Source organism: Delphinus delphis, chromosome 12 (genome assembly GCF_949987515.2).
Source record: "Delphinus delphis chromosome 12, mDelDel1.2, whole genome shotgun sequence".
NCBI lineage: Eukaryota > Metazoa > Chordata > Mammalia > Artiodactyla > Delphinidae > Delphinus > Delphinus delphis.
Window position 1 is genome coordinate 81,817,378 of NC_082694.2, and position 15,935 is coordinate 81,833,312.

Below are 15,935 nucleotides of genomic sequence, written 5' to 3' on the forward strand. Positions count from 1 at the left end.
GGGTCTGCCCCGGAACTTAGGGGCCTTTGGTTTGAGTTCCTGCTCACCGTTCACTCATCCCCGTGGGTCTCAGTAAGTCTCGGTCCACCTCTGGGCCTCGGTTCCCTGGCACCTACCGTGAGGGCGTGGCCAACAGACACCTCTGGGTCCTGCCCCAGTCCAGACACTCCGTGGTTCCTATTCTTCCTTTAGCCTCAGCAGCCTGAGGTTCTGAAGGCCCCACCCTCAGGTGTGTCTCCCTCAGATGTGTCGTCCGGTCAGAAAGAAGAGGGGTCGGTCCTCCTTGGCGTTGGCGGTCTGGAATTCATCTCTCAGCCGAAACTGCCACTCATCTTCCAGCTCCAGGCGGACGACCGTCTGGCGGAGTGAGTTGCGGTCCTGACAGATCACACACAAGGTGGCACCTGTGTGGACGACAGCAGAGGCATGTGAAGAAAAGAGGGGAGTTTCTCCAAAGGAAAGGTACCGCCTGGCTGCTATTCGCAGAACAAAGTACGCCGCTGCCTGGAAGGGAAGGACCGGATGTCCGCGCGAGCTCTCGGTGCCTTGGGGATGCGTCTTAATCTTAGCAAGACGGTGAGATTGTGATTGGGCAGGTCTGGCAGATGAGACAACACGGAACCAAGAAACACTGGCAAAGAAGCAAGCAGAGGGGGAGAAGGAGACAGACTCACAGGACCACAAACCAACATCCTCGGCTCCAGACCCTGCTGGGCAGCGCCCTCCCCCGGTCCTTCCAGCCCAACCCTCCCTGTCCAGCCATCCCAGCCGGCCACCCGCCCAGGCCCCGCGCACCTCCTGACTCTTCCTCTGCTGGGCAACGAGGATTCTCCCGCCTCTCGACGCCTAGCGTTGATCGGCAATCACGGGTGTTCGTTCTAGCTACCTCCCTCCCTCCCTACACATCCTGTCCTCCTATTAGACGAAATGTTTCCCAAGAGCAGAGAAGGTTGTGGAAACCTCTGACTAGTTCCCCAAAGCTTATGCAATGCTGGTGCTCACTAAACACCTGGTAGAGAGGAAGGTCAGAGTCAAGGCCAGCCAAGGAAAAGTGAAGCTCGATTAGGGGTCCCAGCTGGATTGGGAAGAATGTGTTTAAGTCATACAGAATGAATGTCTCTCACTCTCAACCACTCGCACGAAAACACCTACAGAGGGAGAAAGATTAGAAGAGAAGTAAAGACGCACGTGGCACCCCAAGACAAGGAAGAAGAACTCACCCACCAAGAAGGAAAAACGTCTGAGGGGATCTGCGAGCTTAGGCTAGGAGCCTGGATTGGAAAGCAACAGAAAAGTTGAAACTATCTGCTAATCACCGAAAAGAAAGGGGCTGTGTCTTGTCTCTACGCAAACAGGTAGAGGGGAAAGAGCTGCCCTGGGATCCCATCCCAGCCTTCTTTGCGCTTCCCTGGATGGTCGGGGACGTCATGCGCCCTGAGCCTCAGTCTACCTGTTGCCAAGGACTAGGACCAGAGGTCACCTCCGCAGAGGCGCCAGGTGGTGACAGCCACTCAAGGCAAGGTCTGTGGTAAGAGTACGGGAAGTTACCTTTCAGAAAATGAAACTTTTTCAGGAAGGCAGCTCCCACAAAAGAGTCACAGAGGTAGAGCAGGAGTCCACTAAACAGGAAGTCGGAGCAGGTGATGTTCAGAGAGTGGGGCCTGGAGCTCACGTAACACACAGAGATCTGGAAAGAAAGGAATCCAAGAGAAAACGTCATTCTCCGTGAAATACCCCACGACACTGTGTTAGCGCTTGGCATCTAGCAAATGCTAACCGCCAGGTCAAGCTCAGACCTGGAGGAACAGACACAGTATTTAATGTTATTTCCAAATCTATATCCTAAAACTCAACTCCAAGACTTATCCAGATTTATCAATTCATTAATTCATTTGAGAATCAGAAATGTTTAGCATCAGAAGTGGGTTTCTATTCGTAACTTCTTATATCGGGGCCAAACCACTTCAGTCCTCTCAGCCTTTATCTTATCAGCTGTAAAGTGGGGTCATACCGGAGCGGAAGTAGTGGAGTGGTTCTCATTCCAAGTGCTGGGTTCTGGCACACGTGTTTAGGAATTTCCCGGATTTATGGACTCGACAGCGCCCCCTCTGACAGTTACCTGAGACCCCAGGTTAAGGTAGCAGTCGACGGACAGCACGGGGTGGCCGTGGTTCTTCAGGGACAGTGGGAAGAAGCGGTGGCTGTGGTGCTGCAGGAACTTCTCCAGCAGGAGCTGCGCAGGGGCTGCGAGGAACGTGTGCTTGCTGTCGGGGGCGCAGATGTACTGGGCCGGCACGATGGCCATGGGGCTGTCAGACACCTGCGCGGGGAAGGGCGGGTGTCAGCCACTCCCAGCCACCCTGAGCAGGGACCCAGGGTGGGTGGCGCCGTCGTGGAAGGCTGTGTCATGGAGCAGCGATGTGAGAACACATAACTTCCACTGTGAAGTTCTCCATTAAGAAAAATTAGGTTTAACCGAAGTGGGACGTGTGAAAACTGATCACGTGATCGATCAGAATCGTAGACACTGACCATTCCACGCCGAAAATTGGCTGCCTGGTCTAGAAAAAAATAAGGGAATCCACGGACCTTGGGAACGTTCCCCCAAATCCAGGGATGCAAACCTCTGGGAACGGCCAATCTCCCCTTGACCCCCAGACCCTATCTGCCTCCTGTCCAGCCACGTGGCCCCTGCTCTCCATGGCCCAGCCATCTGGGCCCACCATCTCGTGTCCCGTCACCAACAGACTTCCCATGCTATAGCCAGAGAGACTGTGGATGTAAATCATACTAATCAAACCCTCTGCTGGACACCCTTCAATGGGTTCTCGTTACTCCTACAGAAAAGTCTAGAACCTTCCCACAGCAGATAAGGTCCTGCCTACTTCTCCAGCTCATCTCTGACACTCTGCCCCATGGATCGGAGGGACCTTCAAGGCAGGGGTGTGCCGGCTCCGCATGGGTTCCTGGAAGACACAGATCTCCGAAGGCTCACCGTGACTTCGCATCTGAAATGCCCAGGTCTGCCCGGCCAGGACCGACACAAGTAGATCACATCTCTGCCCACCTGGTGGCCGGCTCAGCCATCAGGCTAGCCCGTCAGAGCCACTCAGACAGTGTTTGGCAGGCACTGTCCTAGGGGCTCCGAGAAGAGCACGGCACCGCACCTGCCCCCTCCCCAAAGGGGCTCTGTCCAGCGGAAAAGCCGGACAAGTGAACGGCAAAGACAGTGACAGAGATGAGCTCAGGAAACCAATGGGGAGAGAGAGTGCGGGCAGGCAAGGGCGCACAGGAGGGCTGGTGGTGCGTGTGTGCTGCGGGGGACGCACAGGAAACCAGTTAGAGTCGGAGATCAGAAGGGAAACCTGATGGAGTATTTCCCTTCCCAGCGCTCCCAACCGGAAACCTTTACTAATACTTCCCAGCAGTCAAGCCCACCCCACTGACTCAAAGGCGCCCGGGTGGCCTCCCTGCCAGCTTTCCCACCACGGACAGCAGCCCCCTCTAGGCACACAGCCACACCCACCTTGGACGTGATATGGAAGGACCTGTGCCCGCCCACCGCAATCTGCTTCTTCATCACACTGAAGCGGTTGAACCGGCAGAGCAGGAGGCCGGCGCTGTGCACCCGCAGGTTGAAGTCCACATCGTCACACATGAACCTGCCCAGAGCCAGAGGAGGGGGCGGGTTGGACTGGAGGCAGCTCACACACCCCCAGTCACGCCCCTACCAGACACGTGGAGTGTGCACCCCTGTACTGGGGGCTGGGAAGGCAGAGCAGGCTCGTTCCTGCGCCAAAGACCTTCCTCTGGGAGGCACAGAAGGCAAACCGAGAAGGAAAACAGGAAGAGCTGTGATGCGCCTGCACCAGGAAAGCAGGGTGCACCCCAGGCTTACACTACAGAAGCACTGCCACCTGAGGACCAGGCACGACACGCCCGGCACCGTGAGGGGGACTCGACAAACACCACTTCATCTATTTGCTGAAAAGAAAACAACCGACCTCCCAAAGTAAAAAGATTAGCCACTTTTTACAGCTGAATAGAACAAGACTCAGGGCTTCCCTGGTGGTGCAGTGGTTGGGAGTCCGCCTGCTGATGCAGGGGACACGGGTTCGGGCCCTGGTCCGGGAGGATCCCGCATGCCACGGAGTGGCTGGGTCCATAAGCCATGGCCGCTGAGCCTGCGCGTCCGTTGCTCTGCAACGGGAGAGGCCACAACAGTGAGAGGTCCGTGTACCGCAAAAAAAAAAAAAAAAAAAAAAAACAAGACTCAGAGATGGCAGGTCATCTGCCTAAATTGCAAAGCTGACAGTGGCAGAACCCAAATTCCTGGCAGGTCGGTCTGGCTCCAGAATTGACACTCCTGCCTGGGCCCTCTTGGGGGTGTGCCCACGGCCTGGCACGTCGAGGGCTCAATAAACGTTAGTGATTAGATTCTTCTCGTGACGTGAGCGTTTCTGCATAGGTCTGCAGAGAGTGACACAGGGAAATTACAGTTTCCTTCAGTGCTAACGCTCCTAAAAAGTGATGTGTTCAGAGAAGGAGCAAAAAAGCAAGAGAAACAACAACCAGCAGCATTTAAGTCATTAAATAAGGTACCACGTGAATTGAGGAAGGAAGCTGAATGGTCTTAGGCAAATCTGCCCTAAAATTATACAACAAAAATACCAGAAAAACCCATGAGGGCCGAAAGCAAGGGACCAGGCCAACGCTATGGGTGAAAAGGCTCTGGTTTCGTTGGCCCTGAAGGGCAAGGACAGAGCAGCCCCTGCCAGGAGTAAGGCTGCCCCTCACGGAGGGCCCTGGGACCGCGGGCGGAGCTGACAGCCAAGGCGGCGCAGGAGCTCACCGATTCTGGTTGTACTGCACGTTCTGGGTCAAGTCCACGTTCAGGATGATGAAGTCGTGCACGTGGCAGCGGGAGAAGGGCTCGCGCACCTCGCGGCTCCCGGTCTTGCTGGACCACTTGCGCATGCCGATCAGGGCGTAGTGAGTGATGTTGGGGGAAGCCTCGATGTGCTGCATGATGTGCTTCAAGGAAACATTCCTTTCCGACCAGGAAAATTCCCTGTTCGAAGGAAGGAGATGGACATCCCTCGGTTGGCATGCAGACAACAGCAAGGGCCTCTGGACCAGGCTGGCCGGGATGCTGCTCTCCCCTGAACATGCCGGGCGGGGTGGTGCAGAAGGAACCCATCACAACCGCCAGGCACCGTGCTCAGCACTTCAAATTCACTGTCATTGATCCTCGCAGCAATCCTATGACATAGGCATAGCATCCCCATTTTACAGATGAGGAAAAAAAGGCTCTGGATAACTTGCCCAGTGTCACGTGACAGAGCTTGGATTGAACGCTGTTGTCTGCGTCCGGAGCCCACAGTCTCTGCATTTGCCGAGCCACCTTGCGTTTCCAGTGTCAATTCCAAGCGAGGTGGGGGGAGGGAAGGAGGCAGCGTGTAAACACCTCCCACCCCACCCTGCCGGTGACTGAAGTCTGTGAAGACAGTGGGGGCCACCCGACGGCCAGGGAGGGCTGCTGAAGGGAGTAACACCCGACGGCCAGGGAGGGCTGCTGAAGGGAGTAACCCCAGGGCGAGGAGCTGGGGTGACGAGAGCTCTGTCTGCGAGACCCAGGGACACGGCTCAACTTCTCTGCATCTCAGCTTCCTTTTCCCCAACTGAGGGGCTTCAACTAAACTCTCTAAGGCCCCAGCCAGCTCTGACATGCCAGGACTCGAACGTCTGCTGCAGAATGAAATTCAGAAAGGCAGAGGGAAAAGCTTGGTTCTCTTCCTCATTGCTGCCCTGGCCGAGCTCTTGCCCTGGGAAGCATGACAGTGAGAACACGGAAAGCACGGTGACTGCTGTCCTCATGCACGTGCAGCTCTATCAGACAGAAAACAGCTTTTTCCAGAAGGGTAGTGGTGTTACTGGTGATGGTTACATTAGGACTCACTAACACAGAAGAGGTGAACCAACCTCAAAAGTTGCCTCTCACAAAAACAAGCCAAAAAATCAAGTTGTTTCTCAAAAAAAAAAAAAAAAAAAAAAAAAAAAATCAAGCCCGAAATAAAGGCTAAGTTGAAACACTCATGGTGAAACCACACAGAAATATTTTACCCACGATGCTCAGCTGCAGCCGTATCTACTGAGCCTTTCCTACATTGCGCGGCTCCATTGCCCGTGACCGGGCACTTAATTAATCCTTGTAACAAACTTCTAGCACAAGTTTAAGTGCCCTTTGAAAAATGAGGAATCTAGAACCCAAAAAAAAGTCATTTCCCTAATGTCACACAGCAAATAAGAATACAGCTTCACGTTAGGAGGAGGCTGGGGGGAGGGAGGAGGGACTGGAAGGTTCTGGGGTGCCAGTGATGGTCTGTTTCTTCATCAGGGAGTTTGTCAAGCGTGTGTGTTCTGTTTGTGAAAATACCTGGATACGTATTATACTTTCCTTTTCGTATATATTTAATGTTGAATATATATTGCATTATTTCCTGTATGTATTACACCTCAGTAACATTTTTTAAATTAAGAACTCAAAGTAAAGCCTGGAACGTGAGCCCACCACACGCCGGACTCTGTCCACTGCACACCACACCTTCTAGCGTGAGGCGCACTCTGGGGTCCTCGAAGGGTGGACGAGAATCCCCCACTGAGAAGAGAGCACGTGCACTTGTCTTACTGGTGGGGTGAGTGTGTGGGTTCTCACCTGCTTCTCTCCCCACCACAGTCGACATCCAGCACGTTCCACATCACGCAGGAGTCATCAGAAATCACGATGAAGGGCCAGATGTCCTGCGGCTTGATCCCCAGTTCCTCCTGCCGGTTCCGCTCCAGCTCCAGGTTGTGGTAAGACAGCTCCTTGATCAGGAAATGGGCGGCACCTGAAATGGGCAAACGACCCCCGACTCAGGCCAGTCCTATGCCGACGACCACCCAGGACAAAGCCCCAGTGAGAAGAGAACTTGATGAAAGCCCATCGAGGCCCCAGCCCCGCCAGCTCCTGGGGGTCCTGATCTGCAGCCCTCACCCACCCACCATAGGCTGTTGACTTGGTAGAATTCTAGGGCAGAAAACACTCCTCTCCAATTTGCACACACGTCGATTTATCTTTGCTTTTCTAACAGCTGAGAACATGAATAAATCAATAACCAAACATCGAAGAAAAAAGAAGAGTCAAATCAAAATAGCTTTAAAAGCCAAAAAACTTAATGAGAAAGGTCTTTCCTCTCTACGCGGACATAAACTGTCTCTCGCCATCTGCCTGTACAAGGATGCGGTCAGTAGCCACGGCGGTCGCTGACCTTCAGCACACCCTGAAAGGAGGTCAGGGTGGCGATCAGGAAGGAGGCAGTCTGTGCTCTGGGCAAAACTGGCAGAACAGGCCTTCAGAGAGTTAGAGATTTTTCAGGAGGCGATTTTATGAGCCCAATTTCTTGCATCGTCTCCTATCTAGAAAAGCACTAAAATCATTCACAGAGATATCTGCTCCCAGTGACCAGTAGCATCCCTCTGCCAACATGTGTGCTTGACTGCACGCATCTCCCTCCACCAAAGTCCCATATACACTGACCTCCCCCCTTATCTCACTGGAGCAGTTCCTCGGAGCTATCTGAGAGGCCATCTCCCAAGCTCTAGTCCTCACTTTGCCCCAAATAAAACTTAACTCACAACTCTCACGCTGTGCGTCGACATCTAGAACATTCTCCCAAGTCTCCATGCACAGAAATATTACAGAGTAGGGCACGTTTACAAAGGCCTACCGACTCCGGCGCTGTTGAAGATACTCGGGAGCACCAGCATGATGTGGTTGGGCCAGTATTTCTTATAAATCGCCATTTCATACTCCTTGACAACCAGCACATGCAAATGGCTGGCACCATCCATCGCGTGGTACAGGTTGAAGAGCCCGTGCTCGTGACGGCCCGTCGTGGGAGTGAACGTTGGACTCTTAATGTATTCATGACTCTGGAGAGTACGGGCATGAAGAAGCAAGTGTTTGTCAGCACAGCCACAACGATTCCCCTCCCTTTAAAATGTGACCTTGCAGCCTCTTCCAACAAGAGATGACATCTATTTCCACACTCCCTGCATCTGGCTCAGCCTTGGGACTTGCTTTTATGGATAAAATGCAGTTAAAATGACAGCGCGCCAGTTCCAAGCCTGGCCTCCAGAGGCCTGACACATTCTGCCTTCTCTCGGAACCCTCCCAGGAAGAAGCCCGGGCTAGCCTGCTGGAGAAGGAGAGGCCGCAGGGAACAGACATGGGCGTCCCTAGCCCAGCCGGCCCCCCGCCAACCTGGTAACTAACCTCGGACATAAATGAGAGCAAGCCACCCCAGGATAACCACCCAGCAGAACTGAGTCCAAACTGCTGGCCCACAGAATCGGAAGCTAAGTACATGCTTGTTCGGAAATGGTTTGTTAGGTGAGCAAAACTAACAGGCGTATATCGATTACCCAAATTCATTAACCTCTCCTATTAGCACCTAATATCGTGCTCTGAGTACACGTTATTCCTCTATGACTTAAATCCCTCTATCATAGCCATACTCATACACGCAGGCTATGAATCTTTTATATAAATAACTGTGTTTTCTTTCACTCTTTTCTCAACAATAGTTCCGCTGGCCAAGCTACGTCTTCTGTTCCTTCTCGATTCCTCAAAGTACTTGCTACAAAGCTGTGCATACAGCTGGTGCTCATAACCAGTTCTTTCTTTTTAATAAAGTTATTTATTTATGTTTGGCTGCGTTGGGTCTTTGTTGCTGCGCAGGGGCTTTCTCTAGTTGCAGTGAGCGGGGGCTGCTCTCCGTTGCGGTGCGCGGGCTTCTCATTGCGGTGGCTTCTCTTGTTGCGGAGCACGGGCTCTAGGTGCACGGGCTTCAGTAGTTGTGGCTCGTGGGCTCTAGAGCGCAGGCTCAGTAGTTGTGGTGCACGGGCTTAGTTGCTCCGCGGCATGTGGGATCTTCCCGGACCAGGGCTCAAACCCATGTCCCCTGCATTGGCAGGATTCTTAACCACTGTGCCACCAGGGAAGTCCCTCATAACCAGTTCTGATGGGAACCGCCTGGAAAAGCTAGTGCAGTAACTGATAAAGTCTCAAGCACCTTATAGTAAAGGCCTCACTGCCTTTACAAATGTTTCCATTCTTGATAATAGCCTGCTGGGTCTGCAAGGCTGGGTTCAGCTCTGGGCATGCCTGGCCCTCTGGAGAAGGAACAGCAGAGCTGTACACAAGGTCCGTGGGGCTAGGGCTGGGGCTGGGGCTGGGGAAGGGGCAGCCGGTTGACTCTGAGGTTGTCAGGCTGGAACTGTCAAACCAAGCGCCCCTAAAAATGGCGGCCAGAGAGACGATGGATCATTGGGAACAATCTCCTCGGAAGAGAGAAAATTTCTCCTTTAGAGGATATACGTTGAAATATTTACAAATGAAATGATGCAATGTCTGAGATTCGCTTCCAAGTAACACAGGAAGGCAGATGAAGAGAGATGGCTTGATGAAGCAAGAGTGGCCTTGAGTGCATAACTGTTGAGGTTGGGTAAGCAGCCCCGGGGGAATCATGATACTATTCTGCCGTCTTAGCCTGTTTCACATGTTCCATAAGAGGGCTTCCCTGGTGGCGCAGTGGTTGAGAGTCCGCCTGCCGATGCAGGGGACGCGGGTTTGTGCCGCGGAGCGGCTGGGCCCGTGAGCCATGGCCGCTGAGCCTGCGCGTCCGGAGCCTGTGCTCCGCAACGGGAGAGGCCGCAACAGTGAGAGGCCCGCGTACCGCAAAAAAAAAAAAAAAAAAAAAAAATGTTCCATAAGAGACAGCATGAAAGAAAAGATAGTGGAAGGGACGAACATTTACTGGCCCTTGTTATCTTCTAGGTACCGTGCTGGTGCCTGACGTTGGTTATTCCATACAATTCTCACCACAAGCTTTTGCAAGAGTTATTATTGCCCAAAGCTTACAGATAAGGAAACTGAGGCTCAGAGGCATCAAGTGACAGTATGATGCCAAACTTGACTCAAATTTGACTCTGAGTGGCCACAAAGCCCTTGTGCTCCCCAGTCCCCTCCAAGCTGAGTCACCATGTTCGTCTCTCCCCGCCACGCCCACCCCATGTGCCGGACTCGTCAAGAACCACAGTCTCTGGGTCTCCAGCTCGGTGGGCCCTTGCAGCCACTTTGATTTGCCCCCCGAGGACTCGAAGCCGGTACCTTGTCTGTGACGAGGGGCAGCCGCATGCTCTCCAGCTGGCCTCCGGGTTGGCTGAAGACGAAGTGGTGCTCCTTGGACTTGGGGATGATGAAGTGGAGCTGGATCTCCTCTCCTAGCATGGAGTAAGAGAAGGCAAAGGCGTGCAGGGTGGACTCATAGAGCTGAGGTGCGAGGGGGAAAGGACAGAGCTTGTCATCAGAGTCCGGCCTGACTTCCCGGAAGAACCCAGGCCCGCCGTGGCCATGACTACACAGAGGTCGCTGCCGCCTCTGCCCCAGGCTGACGCCAGGACACAGTGTGGACGCCCACACCTGAGGCCACACCCACTGGGCCAGCGGCCGCTCCCGTCCCGGTGCTGACCGTGCTTCACCCAGCAACGCCACGTCGGCCGCCCAGCCCTTCCCGACGCTGGACCCGACCCAGAGGTGCGCTGGGTTACCAACTAAAGCATTCACGTGCCAGATCACATTTTAAATTGTAACAAAGGTTATTTTCCCACCGTAGGTAACATGTGTAACAGCATATTAATAAGACAATAACTGCGAACTTGCGCACTTCTATCTCACGCACTATGTCCAGGCCCCCTCCCGTCCGCTTGGCATTAAAGTTAACCATCTACGAAGCAATTAACAACCCTATGTCCTCACCCCCACTTGGTGGACGTGGAAAGTGACACCCACGGGTCTTGGGCTCACTCCGATCCCCAGTCTAGCCTCACCTCTAGTCACTTTGTCCAAGGAGCCCTCCCTCACCCAGTCACCGTGCCCGCACTGCTCTCTGGTGCGACCTCCAAGCCCAGCTTTGCCCAGGCCATGCTCATGCCCCCTCCAGTTCTCAGCTCAGGCGTCCACAGAGGGGTCTTCCCTGACCCTCACCCTCCATCTGACAGCCTCTCCTGCAGACGTGCAGCTAGCCTGCACTGTGCCCTCCCAGGAACCACGGGGGTGGCAGGGCCGACGCGGGCCAGGACACACCGGCTGTGAAGTCCTACTGTGGTTCTACTTTGAGAGCAGAGATGAGGGAGAAACAGATTCTGACCTGGGGAGGGAACACAGAGGGCCGTAACTGAGGAGTCTCCTAAGACTTCCTCTCAGGGAGCCTTGAGCGATGAAGGAAGAACAGAACAAGTAGAGGCAGGGAAATGCCAGCAGGGGGCCAGCGTGTGCCCCTCAGTGCTCCTCGCAGGCCTGGTTTCACGTCCCCTTCCAGTGCGGCCCCCCGGACCCGCGCACCTGCACACAGACCCGGCCCGCCGGCCAGAGCTCAAACCCGCCCTCCTCCTTCCCCCCATGCTTCATTCCTTCCTTCACTGCAGACCCTGAAGTGACCAGGGACTGAACCCTCTGAGTCTCTCCAGATCTTTAAATTTCAAAATCAAGACAATGTTTTCACTTATAGGTTTCTCTGCCTTGAAAGAAAAGCTTCATCTCCGAGGGAAAAAATGTTAGGAGAATTATTCTGCAGCAAATAGGATTTCTGATTATTTTAATCCTCTGAAAAACTGCTCATATGTATTTTCTAATTTCGTCTACAGTAAAATTACATCGTTTAAAAAAATCTGTGCTAAAAGAAGACAGGTGCTACTTCAGTGGAAGCTGAGCTCAAGGCCGAGCAGATTCGGGAAAATTAAAGCTACCGTCTGCTGTTTCCCTCTGTAGAGGGGACGGACAGAGCAAGCCAGCGCTCTCGCCACCTTTGGGCCTTTCTGGGGCATCCACTCACGTATATATGAGTATGTCAGTCGTATAGAGAAGTATAAATTAACTCATGCTGTAACAGCTATCAGTGTAGGTAAAACAATGTTATTTTTTGTTGTTTTTTGGATGAGTATTCATTTGCGTGTAAATCCTGACAGCAGTGGAAGGCCTCCTACTGATAGGATCACAGTGAGAATAAGGGCTGTGATGAGGGGTATTTTATTTCATGCGTGTGACAGTGATAATATGGTGGTGGCTGAACTGTAAATAAATCATTAGGATGTGCATGTTGACTGGAATTGATTGGACTTAATGAGCTATTTACAGTTAATAAATATATGTACTATGTATACCAATGACTTAATGTAAATGCATATGAGCATGGGGTAAGTAATGCACGATTATACACATTACGTATCGTGTACGATATGATGCGTATGTGCTCGTATACGTGAACATACATATGAGCACGAAGTACATAATAATTTACGGGGGGAAGAATGTAAAAAAAAACTTGGCCGCACAGGTGTCTGACTGGCTCCCATCAGCTCCTGCCGCCCCCTCCTCCTCTTTCCCCATCTGGGCCTGAGATGAAAAGAAATACTAAGTGTAAAATGGGAACTGCCGCTGGAGCGGGGGCTCCGTCCTACCTGGTAGCGGGGGTGGAAGCCCATGTACTGGTGGCACTGCTCGCAGTGGTGGTACGTGTTGTATGCCGCATACTTGGAGAGCCTCATCCGCGCCGTCTGGCGCCGCACGTAGACGTCCTCTGGCTTCCGGCGCGTCCCTCTGTCTGCACGAAATCCCCAGCATTAAAGAGCAGCACGAGGCCCAGCCCACGTTCTCTCCCCTGCCTACCCACGGGGAACCACGGTAACAGGACTCTGTGCGACCACCTCTCACCTGTCTGCCCCAAGGTGACGCAGCTGGTCAGAAAGGAAGAGTCTCAGTGGGATAAACTGAAGGCTACGTTCACACGGCGTCTTACGCATGCACCTATGCATGGTTCCTAAACATATTCAAGGATTCGCTACGTAATATGCAAGTACTGTAAGGCACATGAATCACCTCCAGGTTTTCAAATGACGTAGCAAAATTAAGATTTTCACAGTCAGCCTCCATTCGAGAAGGTCTACTATGTGAAGGAACCTGAAGTGAAAGTGATCTGCTTGGGCTTCCCTGGTGGCGCAGTGGTTAAGAATCCGCCTGCCAAGGCAGGGGACATGAGTTCGAGCCCTGGTCCGGGAGGATCCCACATGCCGCGGAGCAACTAAGCCCATGTGTCACAACTACTGAAGCCCGTGTGCCACAACTACTGAAGCCTGCGTGCCTAGAGCCTGTGCTCCACAACAAGAGAAGCCACTGCAATGAAAAGCCCTCACACCACAACGAAGAGTAGCCCCCGCTCGCTGCAACTAGAGAAAGCCAGCGCACAGCAATAGAAGACCCAACGTAGCCAATAAAATAAATAAATTAATTAATTAAGTAAATCTTAAAAAAAAGAAAAAAAAGTGATCTGCTCTGAGAGCGACGAAGATAAAATGATTGGTTTGACAAGGAGACTGGTGAGTATTTTCCTCTCACGCAGCATTCACCAAACTTCCCTAGTCAGTGCTTGTAATCACACTGGCCACTCATGTCCGATGTTTGCTGCCAGTGACCCTGAAACCCAACAGGGTCATAATACTGTGGAAGTTAGCAGTCTCTGAAGAAGGAGCGAGAAAATGAGAGACCAAGGGCAGAAAGGGAAATAGGTGCATTTTGTTACAATCCAAGTTCACAGAGAAACATACATGTCTTTTTCCTCTATTAACCAGAACCTTCAGAATACTCCGATCACGATAAACCAAGAGGGTCCTCACTGTTATTCAGCACCAACCGAGCCTTCCCTCGCGAGGTCTGTGAAGAGCCCTTCCTGTCAGGTGCGGTGGCGACCTCAGTTCTCCACCAGGCACTGTCGGTTCACCCACCACCACCAGATGAGTTCATCACTAACAAAATTCAGCTCTTCCCTTTGAGAGGCTATTCCCATGTACTCTGGAAGAAGGTGGCAGCAAGAGATTTAAAAATCTGACCTTCGCTCTTTATGCTCTGATGGTGTGAACAGATCAGACTGGCATCCTCATACTTCGGGTCGTGAATAATGTAGTCAAAAGGCAACTTCTTGAACAGCTCCAGGTCCGGCCAGGGGTCACTGAGCTGGAGGTCATGCCAATCTGATTCTTCTCTGAGGTCTATAGCATCAGTAGAAACACAGATATATGACAAAACAGGAAGTGAGAAGGCTTTATGTCAAATGTGCACAAGGATGATGGTAGGAGTGGAACTGATACTGAGTCTACAGGTTACCTGGGGAACTCCACTGGATCTCAAATACTCTGGCACCCGTCCCATTTTCAGGATTGTTCTAATTCAGCAAGAAGGTGCATTCAGATCTATCTCCATCCAGACAAACAGCCTTATGCTGTGTTTCCTATGGGATGGAGTTGCTCTTCTAACTTACACTAACTTCCACTCCTGGCAGTATACCTACCCCTGGGCTCTGGGCTTCTCCCCAGCACCGTCCCCCAAATATACCACACTGGTCCACACGACCGGCAGAACTTAATGTAGTTCTCTCTCTTGCTCTTACGTCTAAATGCTACCCAGCCAGTAAGGCCCAACTCCTATCACTTCACTTCTAGAAGGCGTCTTCTGAATGCTCAGGTACACTGGTTTCTCCTTCTGAATGCCACCACTACTCATGGCCCGACCCACATTTGCACATTTGCAGTGTATCACCCTACATTATAATAGGTGTAGTCTACAGGGCTCACTAAATGCTTGTTGGCTAAAAGGTAAAAAAGTCTAGTTGGTCCAACTCAAACTTATGTAACATATTGATTTTACATCAATTGATCAATATCATTTTACATCATATTGATTTTACATATTTGATATGACATATATACAGTATAGACGATACTGATATATATCTAGATCAGTGTATCCTACTATATATATACAGGCAGAGTACATGTCCATAAGAAACAGAAAAAATAAGGAAAGAAGAGGGAGAGGAACGTTTATTCTGTATTTAATAGGTGCTCAGTGCTTCATGTGCGTAACATCCGTTCATCTTCACAACATCCTGTAAAACAGGAATTACACACGTTTTGCCAAAGAGAAACCCAAGGCAATAAGGGAGCATTTAAGAAAGTAAGGATTTGAAGTTTAACAAACTGGATTCAAACCCTATCTTTATCATTGGTATATCCAACAAAATGAGGAGACAGAAACTCAGCAGACCTGTTGACTTTCATTTGAAAAATGGTTTCCAACTGTGGGGCAACGGTGGAAAGCTCAGAGTTTCGATGAAAAGCCTCTTTCCCTTCTCCTTCAAAGGAAAGACCAAGGACTGGATGGGCTTCCTTGGTCCTCAATTTTCTCCAAGTCAAAACTCAAACACAGCAAGAGCATCTAAAACAGTTCTGTGTATCCAAATGACAGGATTTCCTTCCTTGTCAAGGCTGAGTACATCGCCAGTACATACATACCCCGTCGTTATCCACGCAACTGCTGGTGGACGTCTGTCCATTAATGGACAACATACGGTTGTTTCTATACCTTGGCTATTGTGAATAACGCTGCTGAACACGGTGACTATGTGAGGTGACGAATGTGTTCATTAGCGTGATTGCGTGATTACTTCACAGTGTACACGTGTATCAAATCAGCCAGCCGTACAGCTTAAACGTACATAATACAAGCGCTGTTACAAGCTTACTGAGGCCCCTTCTCTACGACACACGACTCCTTACACAAATCTTCATTCCCAAAGCAATGGATTCCTTTACCAGACCAAGTTTCTGAGCCACTGGAGGGGCGCTGGAAGAGGAAATGGAGGAGATGTTCTACAATAAGCATGAACCAGCTGTTCAAAGAATCTTACCTTAATCAGGGTAAATTCTGTTCTGTGAATGAGAAGAAAAGGCTATTCCCTGCATAGCATATGTTTCCATTTTGCCCCAAGATGTTGACCTAT

General features: G+C 51.5%; 1 protein-coding gene across 1 annotated transcript in view; it reads right to left on the reverse strand.

Annotated features, from left to right (window-relative positions):
- Positions 1–240: 240 nt before the first annotated feature.
- GREB1 (growth regulating estrogen receptor binding 1) overlaps positions 241–15,935 on the reverse strand; it is a 68,594-nt gene continuing 52,899 nt past the window's right edge. Inside the window, exons 23-32 of the mRNA XM_060027637.1 lie at positions 13,987–14,145; positions 12,562–12,704; positions 10,214–10,375; positions 7,770–7,974; positions 6,716–6,890; positions 4,853–5,071; positions 3,527–3,662; positions 2,120–2,320; positions 1,549–1,687; positions 241–404 (exon numbers count right to left, since the gene is read on the reverse strand). Coding sequence (XP_059883620.1) covers positions 241–404; positions 1,549–1,687; positions 2,120–2,320; positions 3,527–3,662; positions 4,853–5,071; positions 6,716–6,890; positions 7,770–7,974; positions 10,214–10,375; positions 12,562–12,704; positions 13,987–14,145 — 1,703 coding nt within the window. The remainder of the gene's footprint in view (positions 405–1,548; positions 1,688–2,119; positions 2,321–3,526; positions 3,663–4,852; positions 5,072–6,715; positions 6,891–7,769; positions 7,975–10,213; positions 10,376–12,561; positions 12,705–13,986; positions 14,146–15,935) is intronic.